The sequence below is a fragment of the Macaca thibetana genome, chromosome 17 (assembly GCF_024542745.1).
Source record: "Macaca thibetana thibetana isolate TM-01 chromosome 17, ASM2454274v1, whole genome shotgun sequence".
Lineage (NCBI taxonomy): Eukaryota > Metazoa > Chordata > Mammalia > Primates > Cercopithecidae > Macaca > Macaca thibetana.
The window spans coordinates 11,465,232-11,487,131 of NC_065594.1; the positions used below are offsets into that span (position 1 = coordinate 11,465,232).

Consider the following 21,900-nt stretch of genomic DNA (forward strand, 5'->3'; position numbering starts at 1 on the left):
ATTTGTACAATTTGTATCAAATTTGATAAAATATTAGTTGCATTCAACAATTAGTGAATCAATGTGTGTGCGCATGTAAGAGAAACCATTTGTATGAGTGCTATGAAATAGAAAAAAAAGTTAGGTAGATTTGTAGGAAATAAAACAGTGGACTTACACTAAAATAAAAAAGTGAGAAGGTCGGCGCCGTGACTCAGTGTAATTCATGACTCTCTACTTATCCAAGATTAATTTTTTTCCTCCTCTCTTAGTTACGGTGTGAGGGCTGGATATTTGAGTTTCTATTCATGATACAGTATATATCCCTGGAAGATGTCTGTGGTTCTAGATCGTTTTTCTCAGTTCAGTGAGTAATGCTGTGTATTTACTTGCTATAACAAAGAACCATAGACTGGGGACTTAACGGAAATTTGTTCTCTCACAGTTCTGGAGGCTGGAAATCCAAGATCAAAGTGTTGGCAGGGTTAATTCCTTCTGAGGCTGTGAGAATCTGTTCAGTGTCTCTCTCTTTTGCTTCTGGTGATTTGCTGGCATTTTTTGGCATTCTTTGGCTTGTAGATATCTTGCCTCCACCTTTGCCTTCATTGTAAGATGGTGTTCTCCCAATGTACATGTCTGTATCTAAATTTCCCCATATATTAGGACTCCACTCATTATATTAGAGCCTACCCATATGTATGGGTGGAGGATTACCCAGGTGCTGAGGCAAGAGACTGAAGGTACAAACTGTTTCAGTATAATAAAGAAAATAGAGTAAGAATAGTCATAATACAAATTAAAGAGATCATCATGGACAATTAGCAATCATTATTATAAACGTTAATCATTAGCTTTTAATATTACTCTTTGTTGCATTACTAATATAACCTAGGAATAACCGGTGGGTATAGGGTCAGGTGCTGAAGGGACATTGTGAGAAGTGACCTAGAAGGCAAGAGGTGAGCCTTCCGTCATGCCCACATAAGGGCCGCTTGAGGGCTCCTTGGTCAAGCGGTAAGGCCAGTGTCTGGGAAGGCACGTCTTACTTAGCAGACCGCGAAAGGGAGTCTCCTTTCCTTGGAGGAGTCAGGGAACATTCTGCTCCACCAGCTTCTTTTGGAAGGCTGGATATTATCCAGACCTGCCCGCAGTCATCCAAAGGCCTAAACCCCTCCCTGTGGTGCTGTGCTTCAGTGGTCACACTCCTAGTCCACTTGCATGCTTCTCCCATACTCCTGGTTCCTCTTTGAAGTTTGTAGTAGATAGCAGTAGAAGAAATAGTGAAAGTCTTAAAGTCTTTGATCTTGTAAGTGCAGAGAAGAAAACGCTGACATATGCTGCCTTTCCTCTGTTTCGGCTACCTAAAAGGGAAGGCCCCCCCCCCCCCCCCCGTCCTGTAATCATGTGACTTGCTTTACCTTGTCAGTCACTTAGAAGATTCACTCTCCTTACCCTACCCCCTTTTTTTGTATGCAATAAATATCAGCGAGCCCAGCCGTTCGGGGCCACTACCGGTCTCTGTGTCTTAATGGTAGTGTTCCCCTGGGCCCAGCTGTTTTCTCTTTATCTCTTTGTCTTGTGTCTTTATTTATTACAATCTCTTATCTCCGCACATGGGGAGAACACCCGCTAATCCCTGTTGGGCTGGACCCTACACATATGACCTCATCTTGTTTTCTTTCTTTGAGGTAGGGTCTCACCCTGTTGCCCAGGCTGGAGTGCAGTGGTGCGATCTCAGCTCACTGCAACCTCCTCCTCCCCAGTTCAAGCAATTCTCATGCCTTAGCCTCCCGAGTAGCTGGGACGACAGGCACGTGCCACCACACCCGGCTAATTTTTTGTATTTTAGTAGAGATGGGGTTTCACCACGTTGCCCAGGGTGGTCTTGAATTCCTGAGCTCAGGCAATCCACCTGCCTCAGCATCACAAAGTGCTGGGATTAAAGGCTTGAGCCACTGTGCCCAGCCTGTCTTAGGATTTTTCGACTTTATAATGGTCTGAAAACAAAACATGAGTACCTTACAACCATTCTTTTTCACTTTCAGTATAGTATGCAGTAAATTACATGAGATACTCAACACTTTTTTTTTTTTTTTAATAAAACAGGCCTTGTGTTAGATTATTTTGCTCAACTGTAGGCTAATATAAGTGTTCTGAACACCTTTAAGGTAGGCTAGGCTAAGCTCTATGCTCAGTAGGTTAAATGTATTAAATGCATTTTCTTTTTTTTTTTTTTTTTTTGAGATTGAAAGTCACATTTATTGCCACGTGAAGGAAAGCCAATTAAGTCAAATTGATTAATGTTTGCAGAGTATATCTGTTTCGATCCTTTTGTTTTTAATCTACCTTGTCATATTTAAAGTGAGTTTCCTATAAGGAAGAAATAGTCGGGTTATAATTTTTTTTTTTTAATTTATTTATTATTATTATACTTTAAGTTGTAGGGTACATGTGCATAACGTGCAGGTTTGTTACATATGTATACTTGTGCCATGTTGGTGTGCTGCACCCATCAACTCGTCATTTACATCAGGTATAACTCCCAATGCAATCCCTCCCCCCGCCCCCCTCCCCATGATAGGCCCCGGTGTGTGATGTTCCCCTTTCTGAGTCCAAGTGATCTCATTGTTCAGTTCCCACCTATGAGTGAGAAACATGCAGTGTTTGGTTTTCTGTTCTTGTGATAGTTTGCTAAGAATGATGGTTTCCAGCTGCATCCATGTCCCTACAAAGGACACAAACTCATCCTTTTTGATGGCTGCATAGTATTCCATGGTGTATATGTGCCACATTTTCTTAATCCAATCTGTCACTGATGGACATTTGGGTTGATTCCAAGTCTTTGCTATTGTGAATAGTGCTGCAATAAACATACATGTGCATGTGTCTTTATAGCAGCATAATTTATAATCCTTTGGGTATATACCCAGTAATGGGATGGCTGGGTCATATGGTACATCTAGTTCTAGATCCTTGAGGAATCGCCATACTGTTTTCCATAATGGTTGAACTAGTTTACAATCCCACCAACAGTGTAAAAGTGTTCCTATTTCTCCACATCCTCTCCAGCACCTGTTGTTTCCTGACTTTTTAATGATCGCCATTCTAACTGGTGTGAGAGGGTATCTCATTGTGGTTTTGATTTGCATTTCTCTGATGGCCAGTGATGATGAGCATTTTTTCATGTGTCTGTTGGCTGTATGAATGTCTTCTTTTGAGAAATGTCTGTTCATATCCTTTGCCCACTTTTTGATGGGGTTGTTTGTTTTTTTCTTGTAAATTTGTTTGAGTTCTTTGTAGGTTCTGGATATTAGCCCTTTGTCAGATGAGTAGATTGCAAAAATTTTCTCCCATTCTGTAGGTTGCCTGTTCACTCTGATGGTAGTTTCTTTTGCTGTGCAGAAGCTCTTTAGTTTAATGAGATCCCATTTGTCAATTTTGGCTTTTGCTGCCGTTGCTTTTGGTGTTTTAGACATGAAGTCTTTGCCCATGCCTATGTCCTGAATGGTACTACCTAGGTTTTCCTCTAGGATTTTTATGGTATTAGGTCTAACATTTAAGTCTCTAATCCATCTTGAATTAATTTTCGTATAAGGAGTAAGGAAAGGATCCAGTTTCAGCTTTCTACTTACGGCTAGCCAATTTTCCCAGCACCATTTATTAAATAGGGAATCCTTTCCCCATTTCTTGTTTCTCTCAGGTTTGTCAAAGATCAGATGGCTGTAGATGTGTGGTATTATTTCTGAGGACTCTGTTCTGTTCCATAGGTCTATATCTCTGTTTTGGTACCAGTACCATGCTGTTTTGGTTACTGTAGCCTTGTAGTATAGTTTGAAGTCAGGTAGCGTGATGCCTCCAGCTTTGTTCTTTTAACTTAGGATTGTCTTGGAGATGCGGGCTCTTTTTTGGTTCCATGTGAACTTTAAAGCAGTTTTTTCCAATTCTGTGAAGAAACTCATTGGTAGCTTGATGGGGATGGCATTGAATCTATAAATTACCTTGGGCAGTATGGCCATTTTCACGATACTGATTCTTCCTATCCATGAGCATGGTATGTTCTTCCATTTGTTTGTGTCCTCTTTGATTTCACTGAGCAGTGGTTTGTAGTTCTCGTTAAAGAGGTCCTTTACATCCCTTGTAAGTTGGATTCCTAGGTATTTTATTCTCTTTGAAGCAATTGTGAATGGAAGTTCATTCCTGATTTGGCTCTCTGTTTGTCTGTTACTGGTGTATAAGAATGCTTGTGATTTTTGCACATTAATTTTGTATCCTGAGACTTTGCTGAAGTTGCTTATCAGCTTAAGGAGATTTTGGGCTGAGACAATGGGGTTTTCTAAATATACAATCATGTCATCTGCAAACAGGGACAATTTGACTTCTTCTTTTCCTAACTGAATACCCTTGATTTCTTTCTCTTGCCTAATTGCCCTAGCCAGAACTTCCAACACTATGTTGAATAGGAGTGGTGAGAGAGGGCATCCCTGTCTTGTGCCAGTTTTCAAAGGGAATTTTTCCAGTTTTTGCCCATTCAGTATGATATTGGCTGTGGGTTTGTCATAAATAGCTCTTATTATTTTGAGGTACATTCCATCAATACCGAATTTATTGAGCGTTTTTAGCATGAAGGGCTGTTGAATTTTGTCAAAAGCCTTTTCTGCATCTATTGAGATAATCATGTGGTTTTTGTCTTTGGTTCTGTTTATATGCTGGATTATGTTTATTGATTTGCGAATGTTGAACCAGCCTTGCATCCCAGGGATGAAGCCCACTTGATCATGGTGGATAAGCTTTTTGATGTGTTGCTGAATCCGGTTTGCCAGTATTTTATTGAGGATTTTTGCATCGATGTTCATCAGGGATATTGGTCTAAAATTCTCTTTTTTTGTTGTGTCTCTGCCAGGCTTTGGTATCAGGATGATGTTGGCCTCATAAAATGAGTTAGGGAGGATTCCCTCTTTTTCTATTGATTGGAATAGTTTCAGAAGGAATGGTACCAACTCCTCCTTGTACCTCTGGTAGAATTCAGCTGTGAATCCATCTGGTCCTGGACTTTTTTTGGTTGGTAGGCTATTAATTATTGCCTCAATTTCAGAGCCTGCTATTGGTCTATTCAGGGATTCAACTTCTTCCTGATTTAGTCTTAGAAGAGTGTAAGTGTCCAGGAAATTATCCATTTCTTCTAGATTTTCCAGTTTATTTGCGTAGAGGTGTTTATAGTATTCTCTGATGGTAGTTTGTATTTCTGTGGGGTCGGTGGTGATATCCCCTTTATCATTTTTAATTGCGTCGATTTGATTCTTCTCTTTTCTTCTTTATTAGTCTTGCTAGTGGTCTGTCAATTTTGTTGATCTTTTCAAAAAACCAACTCCTGGATTCATTGATTTTTTTGGAGAGTTTTTTGTGTCTCTATCTCCTTCAGTTCTGCTCTGATCTTAGTTATTTCTTGCCTTCTGCTAGCTTTCGAATGTGTTTGCTCTTCCTTCTCTAGTTCTTTTAATTGCGATGTTAGAGTGTCAATTTTAGATCTTTCCTGCTTTCTCTTGTGGGCATTTAGTGCTATAAATTTCCCTCTACACACTGCTTTAAATGTGTCCCAGAGATTCTGGTATGTTGTATCTTTGTTCTCATTGGTTTCAAAGAACATCTTTATTTCTGCCTTCATTTCGTTATGTACCCAGTAGTCATTCAGGAGCAGGTTGTTCAGTTTCCATGTAGTTGAGCGGTTTTGATTGAGTTTCTTAGTCCTGAGTTCTAGTTTGATTGCACTGTGGTCTGAGAGACAGTTTGTTATAATTTCTGTTCTTGTACATTTGCTGAGGAGTGCTTTACTTCCAATTACGTGGTCAATTTTGGAGTAAGTACGATGTGGTGCTGAGAAGAATGTATATTCTGTTGATTTGGGGTGGAGAGTTCTGTAGATGTCTATTAGGTCTGCTTGCTGCAGAGATGAGTTCAATTCCTGGATATCCTTGTTAACTTTCTGTCTCGTTGATCTGTCTAATGTTGACAGTGGAGTGTTGAAGTCTCCCATTATTATTGTATGGGAGTCTAAGTCTCTTTGTAAGTCTCTAAGGACTTGCTTTATGAATCTGGGTGCTCCTGTATTGGGTGCATATATATTTAGGATAGTTAGCTCTTCCTGTTGAATTGATCCCTTTACCATTATGTAATGGCCTTCTTTGTCTCTTTTGATCTTTGATGGTTTAAAGTCTGTTTTATCAGAGACTAGTATTGCAACCCCCGCTTTTTTTTTGTTCTCCATTTGCTTGGTAAATCTTCTTCCATCCCTTTATTTTGAGCCTATGTATGTCTCTGCGTGTGAGATGGGTCTGCTGAATACAGCAGACTGATGGGTCTTGACTCTTTATCCAGTTTGCCAGTCTGTGTCTTTTAATTGGAGCATTTAGTCCATTTACATTTAAGGTTAAGATTGTTATGTGTGAACTTGATCCTGCCATTATGATATTAACTGGTTATTTTGCTCGTTAGTTGATGCAGTTTCTTCCTAGCCTCGATGGTCTTTACATTTTGGCATGCTTTTGCAATGGCTGGTACCGGTTGTTCCTTTCCATGTTTAGTGCTTCCTTCAGGGTCTCTTGTAAGGCAGGCCTAGTGGTGACAAAATCTCTAAGCATTTGCTTATCTGTAAAGGATTTTATTTCTCCTTCACTTATGAAATTTAGTTTGGCTGGATATGAAATTCTGGGTTTAAAATTCTTTTCTTTAAGAATGTTGAATATTGGCCCCCACTCTCTTCTGGCTTGGAGAGTTTCTGCCGAGAGGTCTGCTGTTAGTCTGATGGGCTTCCCTTTGTGGGTAACCCGACCTTTCTCTCTGGCTGCCCTTAAGATTTTTTCCTTCATTTCAACTTTGGTGAATCTGGCAATTATGTGTCTTGGAGTTGCTCTTCTCGAGGAGTATCTTTGTGGCGTTCTCTGTATTTCCTGGATTTGAATGTTGGCCTGCCCTACTAGGTTGGGGAAGTTCTCCTGGATGATATCCTGAAGAGTGTTTTCCAACTTGGTTCCATTTTCCCCCTCACTTTCAGGCACCCCAATCAGACGTAGATTTGGTCTTTTTACATAATCCCATACTTCTTGCAGGCTTTGTTCATTTCTTTTTCTTCTTTTTTCTTTTGGTTTCTCTTCTCGCTTCATTTCATTCATTTGATCCTCAATCGCAGATACTCTTTCTTCCAGTTGATCGAGTCGGTTACTGAAGCTTGTGCATTTGTCACGTATTTCTCGTGTCATGGTTTTCATCTCTTTCATTTCGTTTATGACCTTCTCTGCATTAATTACTCTAGCCATCAATTCTTCCACTTTTTTTTCAAGATTTTTAGTTTCTTTGCGCTGGGTACGTAATTCCTCCTTTAGCTCTGAGAAATTTGATGGACTGAAGCCTTCTTCTCTCATCTCGTCAAAGTCATTCTCCGTCCAGCTTTGATCCGTTGCTGGCAATGAGCTGCGCTCCTTTGCCAGGGGAGATGCGCTCTTATTTTTTGAATTTCCAGCTTTTCTGCCCTGCTTTTTCCCCATCTTTGTGGTTTTATCTGCCTCTGGTCTTTGATGATGGTGATGTACTGATGGGGTTTTGGTGTAGGTGTCCTTCCTGTTTGATAGTTTTCCTTCTAACAGTCAGGACCCTCAGCTGTAGGTCTGTTGGAGATTGCTTGAGGTCCACTCCAGACCCTGTTTGCCTGGGTATCAACAGCAGAGGCTGCAGAAGATAGAATATTTCTGAACAGCGAGTGTACCTGTCTGATTCTTGCTTTGGAAGCTTCCTCTCAGGGGTGTACTCCACCCTGTGAGGTGTGGGGTATCAGACTGCCCCTAGTGGGGGATGTCTCCCAGTTAGGCTACTCAGGGGTCAGGGACCCACTTGAGCAGGGAGTCTGTCCCTTCTCAGATCTCAACCTCCATGTTGGGAGATCCACTGCTCTCTTCAAAGCTGTCAGACAGAGTCTTTTGCGTCTGCATAGGTTTCGGCTGTGTTTGTTATTGCCCTGTCCCCAGAGGTGGAGTCTACAGAGACAGGCAGGTTTCCTTGAGCTGCTGTGAGCTCCACCCAGTTCGAGCTTCCCAGCAGCTTTGTTTACATACTTAAGCCTCAGCAATGGCGGGCGCCCCTCCCCCAGCCTCGCTGCTGCCTTGCCGCGAGATCGCAGACTGCTGTGCTAGCAATGAGGAAGGCTCCGTGGGTGTGGGACCCTCCCGGCCAGGTGTGGGATATGATCTCCTGGTGTGCCTGTTTGCTTAAAGCGCAGTATTGGGGTGGGAGTTACCCGATTTTCCAGGTGTTGTGTGTCTCAGTTCCCCTGGCTAGGAAAAGGGATTCCCTTCCCCCTTGCGCTTCCCAGGTGAGGCAATGCCTCACCCTGCTTCAGCTCTCGCTGGTCGGGCTGCAGCAGCTGACCAGCACCGATCGTCCGGCACTCCCCAGTGAGATGAACCCAGTACCTCAGTTGAAAATGCAGAAATCACCGGTCTTCTGTGTCGCTCGCGCTGGGAGTTGGAGACTGTCGGGTTATAATTTTGTCCACTCTCTCAGCCTCTGTCCATTGACTGGATATTTACATCACCTACAATGAAGGTAATTATTGATATGCCAGCATTCAACTCTGTCATTTTATTATTTGTTTTCTATTTGCTTCTCCTGCTTTTCATTCCTCCATTTCTCTTTTCTTGCCTTCCTAAAGGTTACTTAAATATATTTTAGGATTCCATCTTGATTTATTTTTAGTGTTTTCGGGTATTTTTGTATGATTTTTGTAGTTGTTTCTCTAGGTGTTACAACATACATGTATGACTTAACAACAGTCTACTGGTATCAGTATTCTGTCACTCTAAGTGAAGTGTGAGAATTTTGCTTTCATTTTGATTTTGGAGGGAAAGGGATTGGATAGTGACCATATACAGACCTTTATCTTCCCTACTTTTAAATACTACTTTCTTGGATATCATAGTATTATAATTTTTATTTTAATCATCAAGCATAATTTATAAACTGCATGAGGAAATAGTAGTTTATCATATATGCCCATTTGTCAAACTCTTTCCATTGTTTCTTCCTCCATCCTATTGTCCTCAGTCCTGATGCTCTGAGAGTCCTCCTTTAATCTTCCCTTTTCTTTCTGAACAATTTCTTTTAGACAATCTTTGAGTTAGAGAAAATTCTTTTAGTTTTCTCTCATCTCAGAATATTTTCTTTCTCCTTTACTCCTTGAGAATTGTTTCAGGATATAGAATTTGTAGTTGATAATTTTTTCTTTCAGTACTTGAAAAATATTGTGCCACTTCCTTCTGGCCTCTGGTTTTAGATGAGAAATCTATCATCATTTAAATTGGTGTGTCCCTATTTAAATGCATTTTCAACTAACAACGGGTTTATTGTGACATAACCCCATCATAAGTCGTCCTCAACTGTGTTTCCAGATAAGGCTACATCCACAGGTACTGGGAATTAGTCACAAGGCATCCTGTAACATCCTGGAACCTTTCCTTATGTCAGTCGGTCCTGGTCACCTGTTTGTTCCCCTGCATTTTTTTCTCATTTCTGTTCAGAAGAAGAAAAAGGTAAAGATACTTCTTCTGTTGCTTTCCTTCAGATTTAGGAATAATAGAATTCTCAAAAATGTCATTTTACCAGTTTAGTTGGGGAAGGAGATTAGACTCTGAGCCTTCCTGTGCTTAGCTCTATGCATAATATTCTGTTTCTTTTTTTTTTTTTTTTTTTTGGAGACGGAGTCTCGCTCTGTCGCCCAGGCTGGAGTGCAGTGGCCAGATCTCAGCTCACTGCAAGCTCCGCCTCCCGGGTTCACGCCATTCTCCTGCCTCAGCCTCCCAAGTAGCTGGGACTACAGGCGCCCGCCACCTCGCCCGGCTAGTTTTTTGTATTTTTTAGTAGAGACGGGGTTTCACTGTGTTAGCCAGGATGGTCTCGATCTCCTGACCTCGTGATCCGCCCGTCTCGGCCTCCCAAAGTGCTGGGATTACAGGCTTGAGCCACCGCACCCGGGCAATATTCTGTTTCTTAATCACCAGATTTTAAATTTTATATCATTATATGCCATGTTTGTAGGTTTTAGGTGAATGTTTCCTTTTTAAAATTTAATTTGTTGTTAAAGTTCTATTAGAAAGTTCCAAGGAGCCACCTTAAACCAGAATTCTTTAACACCCAGATCTAGTCATGATGCCTCCCAGCTTAAAATCTTCAGTGGTCCCCTGTCCCTTAGAAAATGAAACCCAGACTCTTTCATATACCCCCAAAACCATTCAACTTCCTGCCTTAAACCACCACCATACACACGTCAGCTAAACTCTTTAATTTTAGGCTGGGCACAGTAGCTAATGCCTGTAATCCCAGGACTTTGGGAGGCTGAGGCGGGAGGCTCACAAGGCTAAGGGTTTGAGACAAGCCTGGGCAACATAGTGAGATTCTGTCTCTACAAAAATAAAAACTAAATTTAAAAAAAAGAACTACTTTAAAACATAATAAAACAAACTACAATTTCATATTCCTTATGCACAATAACATTTAATGCTTCCTACCTTTAAAAATGTTCTTTGTTTTCCTTAGAATGCTCTTTCGTTCTCCCCCTTTTGATGAATTCGTCCTATTCATTATTTAGCTCAAATATTACCTCCCTAGTCAGATGCTTACAGTCTGGGTTAGATCCTCCTTTCTCCAGCTTTTGAAGCATTTTGTTTGGCTGTTTCAGCACTTGTCACATGGTCCATGATCCTACCTGTACATTTCTAAATAAGCCGCCTGCTAGCCCCAGTAATACAATGATCTCTTCAAGGACAGGGAGTCAGTTTGGATCTCTACTTCCACTTCGGACGTCATGGGTTGAAGCAGGGGTCAGTTGTTGAAAACTCCAGGTATACAGCATCTCATACAGTTCTCATAGTCACACTGTTCATTTGCTGTTATCATTCCACTTGACAGATGGGTAAACTGGAGCTCAGAGAGGTTAAGTAGCCTGCTCAGGGTCACAATGCTATAAATTGATTTGAACTCATACTTTCAGGCCCTAAAGCTCTTACATTCTTTCTTATACTTCATACTGACATATATCAGTTATACAAAAGCAACATGAGCATTTGAGAGTTGGGCTTAAAGCAGGGACATCTATATTTTTAATGCTTTGTTACTGTATTACAGAAACACTTTGATATATAATGAGTTAATTAAATGAGAACATTTCTTAGGTTGGGAAAGATTTGTTTTGGGGAAAGCCTGTTTCCCTGGGAAACAGACTTACAGATTTCATGTAGGAGATTAGAAAATGCCCTTAGGAACAGCACCTGTGAGGAAGCAAATGCAGCAGGATTGGGCAGAAGGAGAAGAAAGGTTCAGTCAATCCCACAGGGACTTCTGGAGCTGGGACTTGGGAGTCATGCTAGCCTGAGGCAAGAGCCAGCCATTGCATACTGGCTCCTCCAGGGAGGGGCGTAGCCTTAAGCAAGACAATGCCTTTCAACAGAGGGCAAGTCCAAGAGGGAACTCAGAAGTAAATTGTCAATAGCTAGCACTCCCCAGAAGCTGGAGGATCACGTGCCTTGGTCCGGAAGGGGATCTGCACCCGCACCATGGCATCCACTCCAGGTGGAATCTGACAGTGGTTTTATAAATTGCTAAGTCCTTTATTGTTTCAATGAAATTTTCTGAAAGGAATTTAAAAGATTTGAAGAATTCTATGCAAGTTCATAGTAGGCCAGACCACAAAGCTGCAAGTTTCTTCTTATCCTTTTACCTTGTGAAGATTTACCTAGTGTAGGATTCTAAAAGTGTTACACTAAAAATTCTTCCAGTTGTTATCAGTTGTACAAGATGCATGATAATTGAAGAAATAAGTAAGGCTTCCATTTCTTTTGATGGAATTTGATCCAGACATGAAACCTCCACTTATGAAAAAGTGAAATGAGGAAACTACACTGTTTAGGTTTTATTTTTCTGTATGTTAAATGTTTTTCAATAAACATGTATTTTATAATTGGGGAAAACAAGATATATATATATATATATATATATATATTTTTTTTTTTTTTTTTTTTTTTTTTTTTTTGAGACGGAGTCTCGCTCTGTCGCCCAGGCTGGAGTGCAGTGGCCAGATCTCAGCTCACTGCAAGCTCCGCCTCCCGGGTTCACGCCATTCTCCTGCCTCAGCCTCCCTAGCAGCTGGGACTACAGGCGCCGCCACCTCGCCCGGCTAGTTTTTTGTATTTTAAAGTAGAGACAGGGTTTCACCGTGTTAGCCAGGATGGTCTCAATCTCCTGACCTCGTGATCTGCCCGCCTCGGCCTCCCAAAGTGCTGGGATTACAGGCGTGAGCCACCGCACCCGGCCAACAAGATATATTTTAAAAGGACATTTGGGAGAAGGACAGTACTATCATCAAGTTTTGAATATAATTAGAGGCAAATTCCAAAATTAGAAAATGGAACATGCTTGAGAAACTTATAAGTTCTTTAAAAGCAGTGTTTAAAATTAAGATCCATTAAATACATTTACTTGTAAAATGAAAAGAAAGAAAAGATGAACCAACACTTGCAATAGGATAAACAAGTCCTTATCTGAGAATGACATTTCCATTCCCTGTTATTTATAAGGGGTACATAATTCTCAGAGTAACAAAAGCAAGAAAGTATAAATAGTAGAATTAAATGCTTAGTGCCTCTTCCAACTCTAGCTTTCCTAGCCTCAGTTCTATCCTGGTTTATCCCAGGATAGAATAATGGATGGCACCTACCCATCTTTCACTTTAGAATTTTATAACTCTTGGCCAGGCGCGGTGGCTCACACCTGTAATCCCAGCACTTTGGGAGGCCAAGGCAGGCGGATCACTTGAGGCCAGGAGTTCAAGACCAGCCTGGCCAACATGGCTTGAACCCGGGAGGCGGAGGCTGCAGTGACCCAAGATTGCACCACTGCACCCCAGCCTGGGCCACAGAGCGATACTCCGTCTCAAAAAAAAAAAATAAAAAAATTTATAACTCTTTTTATTTTGAACTAATTTCAGACCTTTAAAAAAGTTGCAGAAATAATGGAATTTTCAAATATTCCTCACCTAGCTTCCCCTGTTAACATCTTGCATAACTGTAGTACAGTTAGAATCAGAAAGTTAATAGTGGTATAATTATTACCCATAGTGTAGATGTATTTGAAAAATTATTTGAGTTTAAAGTATTTTACCCTGTTTCCCCTTTTTTGTTCTAGGATCCCACGTTGCATTTAGTCATTTTTTTCCCCTGTATTTTCTACCAATCTTTAACACTTCCTGTCTTTTTTTTCATGATCATTATGCTTTTCAATGGACTGATCAGTTATTTTGTAGCATTCCCCTCAATTTGAGTTCGTCTGATGTTTTCTCATGACTAGGATGAAGTTATGCATTTCTGGCAAGACTACCACTGAAGTGATGATGTGTCTTTCTCAGTGCATCATATCAAGGGGTTAATGATGTTGATCTTAATCACTTGGTTAAGGTGGTATCTGCTGGGTTTCTCTTCTGTAAAATAACTTCCTTTTTCTTTGTGGTTAATAAATATCTTGGGGGAGATTCTTTGAGACTGAATCCTATTTCACATCAAACTTTAGCATTCATCAGTTGATTTTGTTTGCAACAATTGTTACTGTGGTATTTGCCTAATTATGATTTTTCCCCCTTTCTTTCCTTCTACATTAATTGGAATTCATTGGAATTCTATAAGAAAAAGCTGTGCGCTTTCCTCCAGTGTACTTATTTGGTTATTTATATCAGTGTGGACTTAAGAACATTTATTTTATTCTGCAGGTTAAAATTTCATGCCTTCATTATTTTATTGTTTAACTTTTTTTTTAGTTTTGACCATTAGGAGCTTTTTCATATGGACTCCTGTGTTTTTTCAACAAGCTTTCTTCACTTTTTGAACACTTCCCTATTTTTTGACATCATAAGATGTTCCAAGTTCATCTTGTATGTTCCCTGCCCTAGTCTTGGAATCAGCCATTTCTCTTGGCTCCTTTTTTTAGTAGAAAATGGTGTTTAGATCCAAGATCTGGTTGCTAGATATGCTCATTACTTTACTGTGTAGGCATCAGTACTGCCAGGCCCTCTCAGCAGACAGAGGTGGGAAATGTTTGTCTTCCATTTTGGATTCCCTCGTTATCTAGTTGGATTTGTTTGTTGATTGGTTTGTTGGGCATGTGAAATATCACTGTGGTTCTTGGAGTCAGACCTGTACAAAAAGATATACTTAATGTCACTTCCTCCTCATCCCTGCAGTCCCAATCCTAATCCTCCTTTTTCCCCCACTCACACCCTGTTCCTTTAGTTTCTGGTTTATCCTTCCTGATTTCTTTTGCTCAACTGAACAGATACATGTATATTTTCTTATATCCCTTCTTCCTTATAAGAAGGGGAACATACTCTAGCCTTTCTTTTGTGCTTTTCTTTTTTAACTCAACACTGTATCCTGGAAATCAGTTCATAGAAATCGTCCTCACCCTTTTACAGCTACGTGGTACACCATTGTTTGGATGTACCATAGTTTATCCAACTCTATCCTGTATATGTATAAAAGCTGCTTCCAATATTTTATCATTATAGTGTTTCAGTGAGTAACCTCGTTCACAGGTGTTTTCATGAATCTTATGTTCATGTGTATTTTACTGTTATTAGAGGTCTATCTTCAGAGTGGAGTACAAGAAATGGGATTACAGGATGGAAAGGTAAATGCATATGTGACTTTGCTAGGTGTTGCCAAATTTATCTCCAGAAAGCTTGCACAGATCCGCACTCCTGTCAGCAATGTGTGTGTATACCTACTTCCACATGACCTCAGTAAAAGAATGTGTTGTCATATTGGTATTGAAATTTTAGCACTGTAAGTAACAGGTCATTTTGGAAAACCTGAGCTTTCACCATATTCAGTTATTTTGATTTGCTTTTACTATTAGCATATACCAAAATAAATAGGCATATTAGAGGTTCCTTCCTTGCATCTTAAAATTCATCTAACACATCTATAATAACATTTTTTTTTCTCCATTCTAGGACTTGCTCCTTTCATCTATTTGTCAGACGAATGTTATAATTTACTGGCAATAAAGTTTTGGATAGATCTTAATGAAGACATTATTAAGCCTCATATGTTAATTGCTGCAAGCAACCTCCAGTGGCGACCAGAATCCAAATCAGGTCTTCCTACTTTATTTGCTGGAGATTTTTCTGTGTTTTCTGCTAGTCCGAAAGAGGGCCACTTTCAAGAGACATTCAACAAAATGAAAAATATTGTTGAGGTAAGTTTACTTTTCAGCATTACCACACATTTTGGTATTTTTCTATTTTGACAGTCAAGTATCAAGGAAATAGCTTTTACACAAATTGGATAGTTGAGGTAGTATGTGAGGTAAAGTTTAATTATATATTTATTGCCCATGAACCTCAGGAGATGGGGGAATGGGGAAATGACAGCAACTAGAAAGAGAAGAATGACTTGAAGGGAAATGAGTTAGGAGAATTTGTGAGAAGGATGTTCAGAAATGCAGACTATGTAAGAAAACTGGAAATTGGTTACAAGAATAATATGAGTTATCTGTGGTTTGCAGCAGTTGGCATTGTGGTTAGTTAATAATATGGAGACTACAGGTTTACATTTAAACTCCATATCTAGTGTTTTATACAGATTATATCTCTTTGATTTGAATTAATCCCAGATAAGAGACACTGAAATTATTTTCCCTAGATCATGTATCCATTTTCTGCTTAAATCTGTATATACATTATATAATATTAGCTGGTGTATTGAGTGTTTACTATGTGTCAGACCTTGTTCTAACCTTCTCATTTCATTCTCCCACAACCCTATGAGGTAGGGAACTGTTTTTCTATTTTATCAGTGAGAAACAGGGTAAATGGCTTGCCTTAGGTCAAATGCCAAGTTAGTAAAACTAGGATTCATACTTAGGCCACCAAATGCAGAACCCAAACTAGGAACTGCTATGCAATGCTGCTTCCCAGTAAAATTTGAGATTTCATGAATTGGTGACTAGTGAAGAATACACAAAAAATAAGCCTCCTAATTCTATAGTTTAATATTTGAAATGTGTGTTATTCAGAATTTATATAAAAATTTTTTTTTAAAGCATTAGAATAGCTGTATAAAGAAAGCTATGTTGAGTTGTATTCATTATTTAGTTCCTATACAGTGTATCTACTACTTACACCCCAGATTTTCTTTCTTTTTTTTTTTTTTGGAGACAGTCTTGCTTTGTCATCCCCAGGCTGGAGTGCAGTAGCACAATCTCAGCTCACTGCAGTCTGCACCTCCTGGGTTCAAGCGATTCTCTTGCCTCACCCTCCCAAGTAGTTGGGACTACAAATGCGTGTCACCACGCCCAGCTAATTTTTGTATTTTTAGTAGAGACAGGGTTTCACCATGTTGGGCAGTCTGGTCTCGAACTCCTGGCCTCAAGTGATCTGCCCACCTTGGCTTCCCAAAGTGCTGGGATTACAGGCATGAGCCACTGAGCCCGGCCTACACCCCACATTTTCTCTGAGCCATCTTCAAAGGCAGTTTACTAGTCCTGCTGAAGAGACAACTGTCATTTACATAGCATTTTAAAGTTTTACAAAATACTGTCATGAATTAGGTTAAACCATATGAAATTGCTGATATTTGACCAGCTGTGACTTTTCAAACAACAGTTTCATGTAGTTTAACCTATACATTATTTCAATTAATTCTTGGAACAGACGTGAGGTAGGTGAGGCAATTCTCTCTTTTTACTAACCTACGAAGTACCTTTATAGATGTGAGATGATTCCCAGCTATTAAGTAGTAAATAGAGCTGGGACTTGAGCCCCAATCTTCTAGCTTCAATTCAGATCATATGACAGCTTGCTGATTAAACTAGATGACTAAGGAGATCTCTTTCCTTCAGACACACATACTTTTTCTCTCTTCCCCTCTCCCTATCAGCTAGATTCCCCTAAATCACTGATACTGGTTTTGTAATTTTGCATTGGCATGTTTGACAATTGGTATCACATTTTTTTGGTTTTTCATTCTTTTTTGGTCTGAACTTTTCATTTCTGCTTTTAAAGGAAATACTTTCGGAAACAAACATGTGGGTTTGCAATTTATAAAGCAACTTTTCCGCTTATTTTCTTAGAATATTGATATACTTTGCAATGAAGCAGAAAACAAGCTTATGCATATACTGCATGCAAATGATCCCAAGTGGTCCACCCCAATTAAAGACTGGACTTCAGAGTCGTACACTGCTCAAATCATTCCTAGTACAGGAAATAAGCTTCTGGTAAGTTAATGTAAACTCAAGGAATATTATAAGTATTATATATGGAGGCCATCATATATTCTGTTGTATACCTAGTAAACATGGTAAAATGTAATTAAACTTAATTAGAAAGTGTTATGTGGTTCCTATAAATATAGGTTATTTAGAAATTTTATTTATTGAAGCAAGATATGAAACTTTGGGTGCAAACTTTCCAAACAGGTGCTTGCTTTTTTTTTTTTTTTTTTTTTTTTTTTTTTTTTTTGAGACGGAGTCTGGCTCTGTCGCCCGGGCTGGAGTGCAGTGGCCGGATCTCAGCTCACTGCAAGCTCCGCCTCCTGGGTTCCCGCCATTCTCCTGCCTCAGCCTCCCGAGTAGCTGGGACCACAGGCGCCCGCCACCTCGCCCGGCTAGTTTTTTGTATTTTTAGTAGAGACGGGGTTTCACCGTATTAGCCAGGATGGTCTCGATCTCCTGACCTCGTGATCCGCCCGTCTCGGCCTCCCAAAGTGCTGGGATTACAGGCTTGAGCCACCGCACCCGGCCAGGTGCTTTCATATACATGTGATTGAAGTGTTTTTGCCTATTTATTTCACTGTTCCATACAATTAGGGTTGTTTCTAAGCTGTTTGTAAGCTGTTTCTAAGCTGTTTAAGTGGTTAAATCACAGTAGATGCAAATCAAGCTAAAGTCTTTAATATTGGCTAATGGCTGATTCTTAAATAGCTAATACTTGCTAAGGGTATCTATATTAACTCATTTAATCCTCATAACAACCCCATGAGATATAACCTACATCCTCACTTAACATTGTCAATAGGTTTTTGGAAACTGATTTTAAGGGAAGTGATGTATAACAAAACCATTTATTTTTCTCATCAGTGTTCTAACAAAATGATGTTGAAGGAAATGACATTGCCCAAAGACCTGCTATATATTGTTTGACTCAAAGTCACAGTTTCCAAGAACCTGTCAATGATGTTAAGTGAGGACTTTACTGTATTATCCTCATTTTATAGATGAGGAGACTCATCTATAGAGAGCATAGAGAGAGGTTAAGCAATTGCCTAATAAAGTCATAAAGCTAGAAAAGTAGATATTAGAACCCAGGTAGTGTGTGTTCTTAAGATGGCTTTAAAATGTTTATGTTTGTTTAATCTGTTAATAATAAAAAAGAAAAGATTGAAGCGTAAGTGGTGTCCCCTACCTCCTTTTAATCTTTTACTGTGATTATTCCTCTTCTTCCTTTCTTTTAATGTCATTTTATATGCTCTTATGCAAAATTACTTCCATCTAGAATAGGAATAATGTGAATTGAAATCACCTAACCTATTAGCAATTAGGGGAGGGAGATTGTGTGTAATATTTGCGTGCTTAAATATTTTCAATGGAAAAAGTTACTTCGATTTAGTTTTTTATGTTAGTACGTAATTATGATAGGCTACGTTTTAATTTTTTTATCAGATATCTTCTCCTAATTGTGAGCTATATTATCAAAGTCCTTTATCACTTTGTATGGCCAAAAGGAAGTCTGTTTCCACACCTGTATCAGCCCAGATAACTTCAAAGTCTTGTAAAGGGGAGAAAGAGATTGATGACCAAAAAAACTGCAAAAGGAGAAGAGCCTTGGATTTCTTGAGTAGACTGCCTTTACCTCCACCTGTTAGTCCCATTTGTACATTTGTTTCTCCAGCTGCACAGAAGGCATTTCAGCCACCAAGGAGTTGTGGCACCAAAAACGAAACACCCATAAAGAAAAAAGAACTGAATTCTCCTCAGATGACTCCATTTAAAAAATTCAATGAAATTTCTCTTTTGGAAAGTAATTCAATAGCTGATGAAGAACTTGCATTGATAAATACCCAAGCTCTTTTGTCTGGTTCAACAGGAGAAAAACAATTTATATCTGTCAGTGAATCCACTAGGACTACTCCCACCAGTTCAAAAGATTATCTCAGACTGAAAAGACGTTGTACTACATCTCTGATCAAAGAACAGGAGAGTTCCCACTCCGGTAAAGAAGAATGTGAGAATAATAAGCAGGACACAATTACAACTAAAAAATATGAGCATTTGCAAAGGTGACAATAAATTATTGACGCTTAACCTTTCCAGTTTGTAAAACTGGATATAATTTCAAACCACACGTTAGTATGTACGTTGCACAATGAGAAAAGAAATTAGTTTCAAATTTACCTAAGCATTTGTATATCAGATGTTCTTGGCCCAACTCTGTATTGGTATACTTTTGCTTCAGTTGCATATCTTCAAACTAAATGTAATTTATTAACTAATCAAGAAAACCATCTTTGGCCGAGCTCAGTGGCTCATGTCTGTAATCCCAACACTTTGAGAAGCTGAGGTGGGAGGAGTGCTTGAGGCTAGGAGTTCAAGACCAGCTTGGGCAACATAGGGAGACCCCCCATCTTTACAAAGAAAAAAAAGAGTGGGGAAAAAAAATCTTTAAATCTTTGGATTTGATCACTACAAGTATTATTTTACAAGTGAAATAAACACCATTTTCTTTTAGATTCTGTCATTAAATGAAATGAGGTCTCTTAGTACAGTTATTTTTATGCAAATAAAGGTAACTCACTATGAAATAGTTTTCCTTAATGCACGTGTTGGTTCTGCTGTAGTTCCATCCTGTTCAAAAGGCAGGATGAATGTGATAGAGTGGTGTTTCCTTTTGAGCAATTCCTCATCCCTAAGTCAGCATGATTATAAGAAAAATAGAACCTTCGATGTAACTCTAATTCCTTTTTACTATTCCAGTGTGATCTCTGAAATTAAAAGTAAAAATTCAAATACTTTAAATCAGAAGATTTCATAGTTTTTTTTTCCCCCCAACAAAATGGTCATCCAAACTCAAACCTGAGAAAATATCTTGCTTTCAAATTGGCACTGATTCTGCCTGCTTTATTTTTAGCACTATCACAGGACCCAGAGCCTATGCCCTTTTAAACTTACCACAAAAGCAGATTAGTTCAATTTAAGATGATATTCTCATTTGTTATTTCTTTTTTTTTTTTTGGAGATGGAGTCTCACTTTGTCGCCCGTGTTGGAGTGCAGTGGCATGATCTTGGCTCACTGCAGCCTCCACCTCCCGGGTTCAAGTAATTCTCCCACCTCAAGCCTCCCGAGTAGCTGGGATTACAGGGACACACCACCATGCCCAGCTAATTTTTGCATTTTTAGTAGAGATTGCATTTTACCATGTTCGCCAGGCTGGTCTCAAACTCCTGACCTCAGGTGATCCACCCGCCTCAGCCTCCCAAAGTGCTGGGATTATAGGCATGAGCCACCGCGCGCAGCCTTACTTGTTACTTTCTTATGTTTAATAGAGAAAAGGGATAAAGCAGTTCTAACTAGGAGTTAATAGCATGAAGAAGTTCTTAAATCAGATGTTTTAATGCCTTCAATTTATATATAATATCATGTTTTCAAATCTAATTATAAATATGTTTAAAGCCAAGAATAAATCTTTTAAAAAATTAACTTGTTTCCTTCCATAACTGTGATCCATGATTTTTCTCTTCTGTAAAAAGCATTAACAAAAGTGTCTGTTTTGCTACTCCTTGTAACTTAAGTATTCTGCAAGTCTTATTAATGTGACTTAAGTTTTATTTCTAAAACAGTTTGGTTTTCACATCCTAATTTTGCAGTGATCTACTCTAGAACAAGGAATAAAACTTGGGTTTCAGGAGAACAGAAAAAAATTATAAGAATTTCACCTTTTCTTTTTTGAATCCTTGGTAAAACTGCTATTGTCTGTTCTCATGTAGAACACCCATTATATTGATAGATATTTAATGCACACTTTTTTATAAATTATAAAATCTAAATTACATGAACAAAATATGAAGCTTGAGTATATGTGTATATTATCCCCTCAAAAGTGACAATTTAATGATTACAGAGTCAACATACTGCATTATCAGGGATAATGGTAAAAATTTGTGTTATTTATTCAGCAATCATTTAATGAGATCCTATTGCACATAAAGAGCATTTGCCAGCTTTATGAATGATGCAGACAGTGAACACAATACAAGTCAATACTGGGTGTTCAAAGAGTTATACAAATCAGGAGCCATGGGAGTTGAAAGGAAAAACAGATCACTTCTATAGGGGATAACGTTGATGGCACTGATCAATTTTTATGGTTTACAGACCAACTATTTCAGGGGTCAGCTAGGGGAAGAAGAGACATTAAATAGGCCAGGAAACTATTCTTTAGAGCTCTATAAAAGTTATATAACCCTAGTGGTCACTCACTTAGCCCAGGTGAGCCCAAAACCCTGAAGCAGGGAGCCAGCCAAGTCAGGAGGGCTTGAATCTGGTCCTTTGAACCGCTCCTGTGAAATCAAAGGAGGGTAATTTCCACTTTGGGCTCTCTGACATTTCTCCCCTCTACTAGCCCAGATGAGTCAAGCCATCCATATTGAGCTGGTTGTGCCACCACCCTATCAACCAAGATACCCAGGACCACCTGGGCCTGGAAGATGGGAGCATTGTTAAGTGGATCATTAGGAGATTATTGTATGTTATGCTTGGAGATACAGAATTTAGCAAAACTGATAACACCTTAGATTCATTGTTATTTACTATTGTCAGCCAAACTTAAAGGAGAT

At 39.2% G+C, this 21,900-nt stretch overlaps 1 protein-coding gene across 1 annotated transcript in view; it reads left to right on the top strand.

Annotated features, from left to right (window-relative positions):
- BRCA2 (BRCA2 DNA repair associated) overlaps positions 1-19,850 on the top strand; it is a 98,015-nt gene extending 78,165 nt beyond the window's left edge. Inside the window, exons 25-27 of the mRNA XM_050766802.1 lie at positions 15,020-15,264; positions 17,140-17,286; positions 18,730-19,850. Of these exons, the coding sequence (XP_050622759.1) occupies positions 15,020-15,264; positions 17,140-17,286; positions 18,730-19,350 (1,013 nt within the window). The 3' untranslated portion in view covers positions 19,351-19,850. The remainder of the gene's footprint in view (positions 1-15,019; positions 15,265-17,139; positions 17,287-18,729) is intronic.
- Positions 19,851-21,900: the final 2,050 nt, after the last annotated feature.